We start from the raw sequence: 12,228 nt of genomic DNA on the forward strand, positions 1-12,228 counted from the left end.
AAATTTCGAGTCTCATATCAAATGGTCTGAATACTTATGGAAATAAGGTATTTCTGTTTTTTACTTTTAATAAATACGCAAACATGTCTAAACCTGTTTTTGCTTTCTCATTATGGGGTATTGTGTGTAGATTAATGAGGAAAAATAATAATTTAATCCATTTTAGAGTAAGGCTGTAACGTAACGTGGAAAAAGGGAAGGGGTCTGAATACTTTCCGAATGCACTGTATACCAACATTGGCTTCATACCTGTTCAAACAACACACTCCAGGTGGTAGTATGCACCCTTTCAGTTTGTTTACCAACTCATAGACGAAGTAGAAGAAGAAATTGACTACTTCAAAATGGAGATGACCTCAATGGCATTGCCCATGCACTCACAGACGCCATAATGGGACATATACAAAGAGGAGAAGTCTAACTAAGTCTATAGTGTGTGCGTGTGTGGATGGGCCATCTTAAGTGTGTGCGTGGTTGCGGTTCTGCTCTCTGACAGAGAAAAGGCGTGCAGCTATTTTTATCCGTCTGAGAACAGGAGCCCCTTTGTGAAGCAGCTGCGGAGGAAAGGAAATTGATTGTAAGCTGACGTCCGCTCTGTAGAAATAGCGTTACTTACCGACATCCATCCACAACTTCTGACCCAATCAATCTATCAATACATACAGACTCACAACTGCTCAAAAAAGCCCTCAGAAAGCACAGTCGTACATCTAAAAAGGCTGATACACAATACACAGGCACACACACACTTACCCTCACACACATCTCTGTGTTACATTTGTGCACACACACTCAAGTTGGCCCATCCGCTCAGTAGCTTAAGCATGGGACTGGATGTGCTTCCTCCTCTGTTTGCATTCCTGGCCACATGACATTGCACAACCCTTTCATTTATCTGAGCACTTGGTGTGTCTTGTTCTCTCTCTCTGTTTGTGTAGATCATCACTCCGTGTCGCCGGCTAATTCTGTGTGCGGAGAACAGGAAAGAGATGGAGGACTGGATGGCAGCCCTGAAGAGCGTTCAGAACAGAGAACACTTTGAGGTGAGGGCAAGGTCACAGATTCAGAGGTCAGGGGTCACTCTTTTCTCCCTCTCTTCTCATCCAATCCCCCAGGGTACGTCCCAATAATCTCTACTTCCTCCTGAAGTGTGCACTCATACACTACTCCACACCAATTTTAAAGCATTGGATTGGTGTAACCATGGGCTAAAGGGAGTTTCCATATACCAGATAGGTGAACACGATGCTTTGGGAAAGCAGAGATACTTGTGACACCCCCCCTCAAATTGACCCCTGGACCCTACCCTCCTAGCCTAGGCACTTGTATGGAAGCTCCGATTTGACCTTTGGTAGGTTAGTTGGAAGTTTTGCCGTATCGTTATTGCCTTGCTAATACAGTGAGGGAAAAAAGTATTTGATCCCCTGCTGACTTTGTACGTTTGCCCACTGACAAAGACATGATCAGTCTATAATTTGAATGGTAGGTTTATTTGAACAGTGAGAGACAGAATAACAACAAAGAAATCCAGAAAAACGCATGTCAAAAATGTTATAAATTGATTTGCATTTTAATGAGGGAAATAAGTATTTGACCCCTCTGCAAAACATGACTTAGTATTTGGTGGCAAAACCCTTGTTGGCAATCACAGAGGTCAGACGTTTCTTGTAGTTGGCCACCAGGTTTGCACACATCTCAGGAGGGATTTTGTCCCACTCCTCTTTGCAGATCTTCTCCAAGTCATTAAGGTTTCGAGCCTGACGTTTGGCAACTCGAACCTTCAGCTCCCTCCACAGATTTTCTATGGGATTAAGGTCTGGAGACTGGCTAGGCCACTCCAGGACCTTAATGTGCTTCTTCTTGAGCCACTCCTTTGTTGCCTTGGCCGTGTGTTTTGGGTCATTGACATGATGGAATACCTATCCACGACCCATTTTCAATGCCCTGGCTGAGGGAAGGAGGTTGACACCCAAGATTTGACGGTACATGGCCACGTCCATCGTCCCTTTGATGCAGTGAAGTTGTCCTGTCCCCTTAGCAGAAAAACACCCCCAAAGCATAATGTTTCCACCTCCATGTTTGACGGTGGGGATGGTGTTCTTGAGGTCATAGGCAGCATTCCTCCTCCTCCAAACACGGCGAGTTGAGTTGATGCCAAAGAGCTCGATTTTGGTCTCATCTGACCACAACACTTTCACCCAGTTCTCCTCTGAATCATTCAGATGTTCATTGGCAAACTTCAGACGGGCCTGTATATGTGCTTTCTTAAGCAGGGGGACCTTGCGGGCGCTGCAGGATTTCAGTCCTTCACGGCGTAGTGTGTTACCAATTGTTTTCTTGGTGACTATGGTCCCAGCTGCCTTGAGATCATTGACAAGATCCTCCCGTGTAGTTCAGGGCTGATTCCTTACCGTTCTCATGATCATTGCAACTCCACAAGGTGAGATCTTGCATGGAGCCCCAGGCCGAGGGAGATTGACAGTTCTTTTGTGTTTCTTCCATTTGCGAATAATCGCACCAACTGTTGTCACCTTCTCACCAAGCTGCTTGGCGATGGTCTTGTTGCAAATTCCAGCCTTGTGTAGGTCTACAATCTTGTCCCTGACATCCTTGGAGAGCTCTTTGGTATTGGCCATGGTGGAGAGTTTGGAATCTGATTGATTGATTGCTTCTGTGGACAGGTGTCTTTTATACAGGTAACAAGCTGAGATTAGGAGCACTCCCTTTAAGAGTGTGCTCCTAATCTCAGCTCGTTACCTGTATAAAAGACACCTGGGAGCCAGAAATCTTTCTGATTGAGAGGTGGTCAAATACTTATTTCCCTCATTAAAATGCAAATCAATTTATAACATTTTTGACATGCGTTTTTCTGGATTTTTGTTGTTGTTATTTTGTCTCTCACTGTTCAAATATACCTACCATTAAAATTATAGACTGATCATTTCTTTGTCAGTGGGCAAACGTACCAAATCAGCAGGGGATCAAATACTTTTTTCCTTCACTGTAAATGTATATCTACGCTAATGTCTGCACTGGGTTTCTTAACCCTGGTCCTGTTGGACTGACGGGTGCAAACATTTTTTTATTATAGCCCAACACTAACACACCTGATTCAACTTCTCATCGAAACATTAAGCCTTTGATTAGTTGAATCAAGTGTAGCCTATTAGTGGTGGATAAGAAGAACAGAAATCTAATCCTCTGTAGGTCCCCAGATCAGGGCTGCTTCCCAAATGGGACCCTATTTCCTATAAAGTGCACTACCTTTGACCAGGGCCCATAGGGCTCTGTATAGGGTGCCATTTGGGATGCAACCCAGGATGAAGAAATCCTGAAAGGAGTAGTGGTTAGGGGACGATTTAGGACTTATTTCCCCTCTCTTGTCTCCTCCCAGTCCACCCAGTATAGCATGGACCACTTCTCTGGGATGCATAACTGGTACGCCTGCTCCCACGCCCGCCCCACCTACTGCAATGTGTGCCGTGAGGCCCTCTCCGGAGTCACTTCGCACGGACTGTCCTGTGAAGGTACGTACCGCTCTGAACACATACACACTACCCTGGCTATATGCTAGCTAAAGGTTTTCACGGATCCACCTGTACCTGAATACCTGAGACCCAATCGGGAGGGAGGGAGGGAGAGAGGGAGAGAGAGAGATTCCCCCCCTCCCTCCAGGGCTCGGTTCTAGGCCCTCTTCTCTCTATACATCAAGTCACTCGGCTCCGTCATATCCTCACATTTAGTCACGGTAATTAGGCTTCTCCAAGCTCTGATGCTGCTGCTGGTCATTAGTAGCCTACCAAACTTGCTAATTGCCTGGTACTCAGCACTCTATTGTCACTCTAACATCAATGCAAATGTCTTCGAAAATCTAATCAAACACTTCATGAGAGCCCATGAGCACATGTTGCGCAACATTTCTATAGGCTATGCAATTGCACGAGAAAACAGAGTGATGGCCTCTACTAAAAAGAGGAGGATCCCATCAGCTTACTATAGGCTTACTATATTTATTTCTCAACTTTCCTAATATTAAGCACATTGCTTATATTTACAACAGGAGTATAGCCTACCTGACTGGCATGAAAATGAACCACGCGAAAAGCGTCCTCCATTCGCTATTTAAGTGCATAGATGACATGGTTTTTTTTCCCCACTGCCCCTATTTTGATACAGGTGCATGATAATGGTCCATTCTAAATCAAAACAAATTTCACACATACACTACCATTGAAAAGTTTGGGGTCACTTAGAAATGTCCATACATGAAATTAGTTTGAATAGAAAATATAGCAAAATGCATAGGAAATGTAGTCATTGACAAGGTTAGAAATAATGATTTTTAATATAAATAATAATTGTGTCCTTCAAACTTTGCTTTCGTCAAAGAATCCTCCATTTGTAGCAATTACAGCCTTGCAGACCTTTGGCATTCTAGTTGTCAATTTGTTGAGGTAATCTGAAGAGATTTCACCCCATGCTTCCTGCTCCCACAACAGCTCAATAGGGTTGAGATCCAGTGACTTTGCTGGCCACTCCATTATAGACAGAATACCAGCTGACTACTTCTTCCCTAAATAGTTCTTGCATAGTTTGGAGCTGTGCGTTGGGTCACTGTACTGTTGTTGGAGGAAATTGGCTCCAATCAAGCGCCGTCCACAGGGTATGGCATGGTGTTGCAAAATGGAGTGATAGCCTTCCTTCTTCAAGATCCCTTTTACCCTGTACAAATCTCCCACTTTATCACCACCAAAGCACCCCTAGACCATCACATTGCCTCCACCATGCTTGACAGATGGCATCAAGCACTCCTCCAGCATCTTTTCATTTGGCCTGTGTCTCACAAATGTTCTTCTTTGTGATCCGAACGCCTCAAACTTCAATTCGTCTGTCCATATCACTTTTTTTGCAATCTTCCTCTGTCCAGTGTGTCTGTTTTTTTGCCCATCTTAATCTTTTCTTTTTATTGGCCAGTCTGAGATATGACTTTTTCTTTGCAGCTCTGCCTAGAAGGTCAGCATCCCGGAGTCGCCTCTTCACTGTTGACGTTGAGACTGGTGTTTTGCGGGTACTGTTTAATGAAGCTGCCAGTTGAGGACCTGTGAGGTGTCTGTTTCTTAAACTAGACACTGTAATGTATTTGTCCTCTTGCTCAGTTGTGCGCCGGGGCCTCCCACTCCTCTTTCTATTCTAGTTAGAGCCAGTTTGCGCTGTTCTGTGAAGGGAGTAGTACACAGCGTTGTACAAGATCTTCAGTTTCTTGGCAATTTCTCGCATGTAAAAGCCTTCATTTCTCAGAACAAGAATAGACTGACGAGTTTCAGAAGAAAGTTATTTGTTTCTGGCCATTTTGAGCCTGTAATCGAACACACAATTGCTGATGCTCCAGATACTCAACTAGTCTCAAGAAGGCCAGTTTTATTGCTTCTTTAATCAGCACAACAGTTTTCATCTGTGCTAACATAATTGCAAAAGGGTTTTCTAATGATCAATTAGCCTTTTAAAATGATAAACTTGGATTAGCAAACACAACGTGCCATTGGAACAGAGGACTGATGGTTGCTGATAATGAGCCTCTGTACGCCTATGTAGATATTCCATAAAAAATCTGCCGTTTCCAGCTACAATAGCCATTTACATTAACAATGTCTACACTGTATTTCTGATGAATTTGATGTTATTTTAATGGATAAAAAAATTGCTTTTCTTTTGAATACAAGGACATTTCTAAGTGACCCCAAACTTTTGAACGGTAGTGTATATTATTTTGTATATGTAAAGACAAGATTAAATCAAGAATAGTCTGATGGGTGACAATATTAGCCTATCACTTGTGAATTATATATTTTCACTTGTGAATGATGCCCAGCATAAGAAACAATGCCTTTTTTTGGCGACTTTTTCTAATCATAGTCGCACACCTCATAGCCCTTAGGCCTATATGTTTTGATAAGGTTTGTATCACAACTAAAGTGGCAAAATAACTTCTTAAAATGAAGCACATTAATCCACTTTACAAGGGGTGTAGAGCCTAACTGGCATACATAAGCAGCGCGTGAGTTTGGGGAAGATAATTTTCACCATAAAAATGCACCTTTATAATAAAATCATTACATGAATAATTGAATTTGCAGTCACTTTTGATAACATTTTATCAACATTTTAAGCTAAACGTTCTGATCTGTTGCGTCAGCCACATCGCGTGAAAGGTTTTTTGGGATGCTAGTGGTTGTATTAATTTGGGATCTATCGCATCCCACAACTGTCCCAGACCTATGTTTGGAATATGTATTTATTGCACAGAATAGAATAGGTCAACTTTTGTACTATGGGGGATAGTAGATTGACATAGGCTAGTGCTTTTGCTGTTCGTTAGGCTTACTCATCTTGTTGACTGATGAAAAGTAAATGTGGACAGTTCTTCCAATATCTTCAAAATGCACCTCGGAATTGGATAAGGACGCGCGCAATTGCGTCCCCGATGTGTCTGTCTTCACTTGTAGCCTGTGAGAAAGACACGATCACGTGATGGAGAGCCATGTGAGTGAGAGGTGATTCGGCGCACTCAGGGAGAAGGGCACAACGGACACTGGCCGCAAAAGGCATGGATTTTTTTAGGGTGTATTACGGCCACACAAAGGGGATGCCGCCATGAAATTCTAGGCATTATCAAGTGCTTGTCAAATTGTGAATGAGAGACTGATGTAGAGTGTACAGCCTGCGTCAAAAAACAAAGCAGAGCTCATGCCTTTCAAGCAACTTTTTTTTAAATCATCATTAGTTGCATCATGCAGCCTTACAATGTATTAAAAATCAAAACATATAGCCCAATGTTTGTAGAACAACTAAAGTTACATTAATAACTCTAAAGTAAGCAGATAGGAATACCTATTTATTTGTTAACCGCTCAACACAGAATAGCTGTATGTGCGCACTCCCTCAAATCGTTTGGAGAAAATATCCTTTCTATTTTATTCAGCTTTGTTCAATTGTATTCTTCATACTATAAAATAATGCCACGGAATTCTAAGCACATCTTGTCTGCTAAATGAACTAGTGTAGCCCACAGCCATTTGTCATAGCCAGATCAGGACCTAACATAAGGACAACTCAGAGTATGCTATTCTGTTCTTCTGAAATAGACTACATTTTCTTCATATCATGCTTCTTTAGACCTGTCTAAAATAAATAATGGATTTATTGTGAAGGTGTAGGCTATATTACATGGATTTATTAGACTTTTTAAAATGTGGATGTTCCAAAGGTCTGCATCAGAGGCTTGTAGGCTATGTGTGGAAGCCAGGAGATGCTAAATGTGGCCTGCCCGCTCAAAGACCTCTCTGTCACGGTTGACAACTCCAGTCGCCCACCCAGAGTGCAAAGAACCTTGGCGTGACCCTGGACAACACCCTGTCGTTCTCTGCAAACATCAAAGCAGTGACCCGCTTCTGCAGGTTCGTACTTTACAACATCCGTAGAGTACGACCCTACATCACACAGGAAGCGGTGCAGGTCCTATTCCAGGCACTTGTCCTCTCCCGTCTGGACTACTGCAACTCGCTTTTGGCTGGGCTCCCCGCTTGTGCCATCAAACTCCTGCAACTTATCCAGAACACTGCAGCCCACCTGGTTTTCAACCTTCCCAAGTTATCTCATGTCACCCTGCTCCTCCGCACACTCCACTGACTTCCAGTCGAAGCTCGCATCCACTACAAGACCATGGTGCTTACCTACGGAACAGCAAGATAAACTGCCCCCCCCCTACCTTCAGGCTATGCTCAAACCCTACACGCTAACCAGAGCACTCTGTTCTGCCACCTCAGGTCTCTTGGCCCTCCCACCCCTACGGGAGGGCAGCTCCCGCTCAGCCCAGTCCAAGCTCTTCTCTGTCCTGGCACCCCAGTTGTGGAACCAGCTTCCCCCTGAAGCTAGGACAGCAGAGTCCCTGCCCATCTTCCGAAAACATCTAAAACCCTACCTCTTCAAACAGTATCTTAAATAATCCTCCTCCTCACCTCACTATATTTTGTGGTTTTGGCTCTGTACTCCAGCACTTTGGAAATGATACAATGACTATGAGGTTAAAGTGCAGCCTGTCAGCTTTAATTAGAGGGTATTTTCATTCATATCGGGTGAACCGTTTAGAAATTACAGCACTATTTGTACATAGTCCATCCATTTTAGGGAACAAGATTGAGAAAGTTAGAATCACAAATATCATAACCCCCCCCAAAAAATGCTAACCTCTCCTGTTATTGTAATGGTGAGGTTAGCATGTCTTGGGGGTATGATATTTGTGGCTAACTTTCTCACTCATTATTATTCCCGATTTATTCTGGATTATCCGTAATCATGGTTGCATCTACATTCATGTAGAAGTGTTTAGAAATATATTATATTATTATTTACAATAAAAGTGATTAAAATGACACAATTATTTACCATTAATTTCTAATGAGCACAAAATAATCTGAAACCCAACCAAAACAAACAGCAAATGCATCCAGCTAATTTGTTGAGTCACAAGCTTGATGTAGTCATTGCATGCTATGAATATGGGACCAAATACTTAACTTTTTACTACTTTAAAACACATTTAAGGGAATTTGTCCCAATACTTTTGGTCCCCTAAAATGGGGGGACTATATACAAAAAGTGCCTTAAACTTAAGGCTGACAGTCTGCACTTTAACCTCATAGTCATTATATACAGTAATTTCAGTGCTGGAGTAGAGTCATAACAACAAAGAATCTGTCACTGTCCCGGTACTTTTGGAGCTCACTGTATGTGATTGCATCTCAATTAATTGAAGCAATGAAATGATTGTTATTTTCAAATACAATCTCTTTTTGGGCTTACTTGTGGTTCATTTGCCGTGTTCAAATTATTATAATTATGTTCCAGCCTCCCGACCTGCCGCTCTGATAAAAATCAGCCCGCAGCTGAATCTAGTTGCCTACCCCTGCCCTAGAGGGTTGTGACTGTCCTTCCCCAACACCCACCACTCAAAGCTACTTCTTTCCAAACTGCCTATTACAGCACAACTATACCTCCACTCCCCCTATATACACACACACACTCCAAAAGCTAGTCACCTGCCAAAAGCCATAAACGGACTTAAAAGGGGACCATTGTTCATTCTGAGAGAGGAATTGCTGCTTTTCTTCAGTTAACCCCAGATGCTGGCACATACATCTGACACTGTCCCAGACCCTTTATCTCCAAAAAGCTCAAAAACATACATCTCTCCTCTTGGCTTTCTTAGAAGGAGCCTCAGGAATGTATATGGAGCTCAGTAGGGGGAGAATGATCCAAAATTGCTGTATATCACAGTTTGGGCCTTGAAGGCACATTGTATCATTGTGGAAAGTGGGTTAAACTGCTGCTGCTGATCTGTCCCAAATGCCCCCTATTCCCTGTGTAGTGCGCTACTTTGGCCTCATTGGACTCTGGTCAAAGTAGTGCACTATATAAGGAATAAGGCCATTTGGGATGCTCACTACATCTGTTCACGCAACACTGTAATGCAATGCGTCAAGGAAGTGAAATGCTATAGCCAACACATAGTATCAGGGTGATGTTTAGTAACTTCACCCTCGTGTTATTCTATCCAAACCTCACTGTCAAAGGTAATGTTATCTATCTAACACACCATCTGTCTCTGTGTACTGGTGTAACGCTAAATCAGTGTGCGTCTGTGCGTCTGTCTCTTTGTCTGTGTGTGTGTGTGTGTGTGTGTGTGTCAATCTGATGCATTTCTCCTTCCCACAGTGTGTAAGTTCAAGGCCCACAAACGTTGTGCTGTCCGAGCCACTAACAACTGCAAGTGGACTACTCTGGCATCCATTGGGAAGGACATCATCGAAGATGAGGATGGGGTGAGTGCTAATCTTGGGTCAGTTTTGCATCTTCCCCACTAATGGTTAAGGTTAGGATTGGGGGAGGGAAAGCTGATCCTAGATCTGTACCTAGGGGAAACTTCACCCCGGAGCTGTGTGAGGGCTCCTCAAAAATGGGGTTACTGTTCAGAGATGTCCCCTGTACCCCTGCTAGAGAGGATTGCAGTACAGCTGGTTTATTAAACATAATTGTACATTATGCAAAAGCATACATAAAATAAAATGTTAGTTTTATGAAGACATATTGTGCAACCTACACATTTACACTGAACAATAATATAAGCGCAACATGTAAAGTGTTAGTCCCCTATTTCATGAGCTAAAATAAAAGATCCCAGAAATGTTCCAAAGCGTATTTCTCTCAAATTTTTGCCACATATTTGTTTCCGCCCCTGTTAGTGAGCATTCACCTGACAGGTGTGGCCAATCAAGAAGCTGATTAAACAGCATGATCATTACACAGGTCCACCAGGCCACTTTAAAATGTGCAGTTTTGTCAAACAACACAATGCCACAGATGTCTCAAGTTTTGAGGGAGCGTACAATTGGCATGCTGACTGCAGGAATGTCCACCAGAGCTGTTGCCAAATAATTTAATGTTAATTTCTCTACCATAAGCCACCTGAATCCCAGTTTCAACAGTACCGGCAGATGGCAGATAGCGTGTATGGTTTCTTGTGGGCGAGCGGTTTGCTGATGTCACCGTTGTGAACAGTTTGCCCCATGGTGGCGGTGGGGGTATGGGCAGGCATAAGCTATGGACAACGAACACAATTGCATTTTATGGATGGCAATTTGAATGCACAGAGATACCATGACGAGATCCTGAGGCCAATTGTCGTGCCATTCATCCGCCGTCATCACCTCATGTTTCAGCATGATAATGCACTGCCCCATGTCGCAAGGATCTGTACACAATTCCTGGAAGCTGAAAATGTCCCAGTTCTTCCATGGCCTGCATACTCATCAGACATGTCACCCATTGAGCATGTTTGGGATGCTCTGGATCGACGTGTACGAAAGCATGTTACAGTTCCCGCCAATATCCAGCAACTTCGCACAGCCAACTTCCACAGGCCACAATCAACAGTCTGATCAACTCTATGAGAAGGAGATGTTGCGCTGCATGAGGCAAATGGTGGTCACACCAGATACTGACTGGTTTTATGATCCAAAACCCTACTTTTTGTTTTTTAAGGGATCTGTGACCAACAGATGCATGTCTGTATTCCCAGTCATGTGAAATCCATAGATTAGGGTCTAATGAATTTATTTCAATTTACTGATTTCATTATATGAACTGTAACTCAGTAAAATCTTTGAAATTGTTGCATGTTGCGTTTATAATTTGTTGTCTATGGGCAAAGGATGGTTGCCCTCTCTCAGTGGTGTAAAGTACTTAAGTAAAAATACTTTAAAGTTCTACTTAAGTAGTTTTTTTACTTGACTATTTATATTTTGGACTACTTTTACTTCACTACATTCCTAAAGAAAATAATGTACTTTTTACTCCATACGTTTTTCCCGACACCCAAAAGTACTCGTTACATTTTCAATGCTTAGCAGGACAGGAAAATGGTCCAATTCAATCACTTATCAAGAGAACATCCCTGGTCATACCTACTGCCTCTGATCTGGAGGACTCACTAAACACAAATGCTTTGTTTGTAAATTATGTCTGCATGTTGTAGTGTGCCCCTGGCTATCTGTAAATTAAAACAAAACAAAAAAAATATTTATACTTTTACTTTTGATACTTGAATATATTTTTGCAATTAAATGTACTTTTGATACTTAAGTATATTTAAAACCAAATACTTTTAGACTTTTACTCAAGTAGTATTTTTCTGGGTGACTTTCACTTTTACTTGAGTCATTTTCTAAGGTATCTTTACATTTACTCAAGTATGACAATTGAGTACTTTTTCCACCACTGCCCTCTCTCTATCTCCCCTTTTCTCCCTCTTTCTCGTTCTGTCTCTCTCTCTCAATTCAATTCTAAAAGCTTTATTGGCATGAAAAGTGTAACCACATAGTGTTGCCAAAGCAAACATATAGAAACATGTTAAGTCAATGATGACAGAAAGAAATACTTGCTGAATATAACAGTGACTTCTCCCTCACTGTAGATCTCTATGCCTCACCAGTGGCTGGAGGGCAACCTGCCGGTCAGTGCTAAGTGTACAGTGTGTGACAAGACGTGTGGCAGTGTGCTCCGACTGCAGGATTGGCGCTGCCTCTGGTGCAAGGCCATGGTGAGTCTGCATCCGTGTGCATGCGTATTTGGGTGGTGCTTCTTTGGGGATATTTTTGAGGGTTAAGTGTGAAT

At 42.5% G+C, this 12,228-nt stretch overlaps 1 protein-coding gene across 8 annotated transcripts in view; it reads left to right on the top strand.

Moving 5' to 3' along the window:
• Window positions 1–12,228, top strand: part of LOC121567283 (diacylglycerol kinase delta) — a 121,869-nt gene that overhangs the window by 50,651 nt on the left and 58,990 nt on the right. For all 8 annotated transcript variants that reach the window (XR_006001092.1, XM_041877193.1, XM_041877194.1 and 5 more), the window contains 4 exons: window positions 939–1,043; window positions 3,395–3,527; window positions 9,772–9,878; window positions 12,029–12,154. Coding sequence is in view for 7 of the 8 variants with exons in the window: in XM_041877193.1 (XP_041733127.1) it covers window positions 939–1,043; window positions 3,395–3,527; window positions 9,772–9,878; window positions 12,029–12,154 (471 nt within the window). In the remaining variant the exon portion in view is untranslated. The remainder of the gene's footprint in view (window positions 1–938; window positions 1,044–3,394; window positions 3,528–9,771; window positions 9,879–12,028; window positions 12,155–12,228) is intronic.

This window comes from Coregonus clupeaformis, chromosome 6, assembly GCF_020615455.1.
Source record: "Coregonus clupeaformis isolate EN_2021a chromosome 6, ASM2061545v1, whole genome shotgun sequence".
Taxonomy (NCBI): Eukaryota; Metazoa; Chordata; class Actinopteri; order Salmoniformes; family Salmonidae; genus Coregonus; species Coregonus clupeaformis.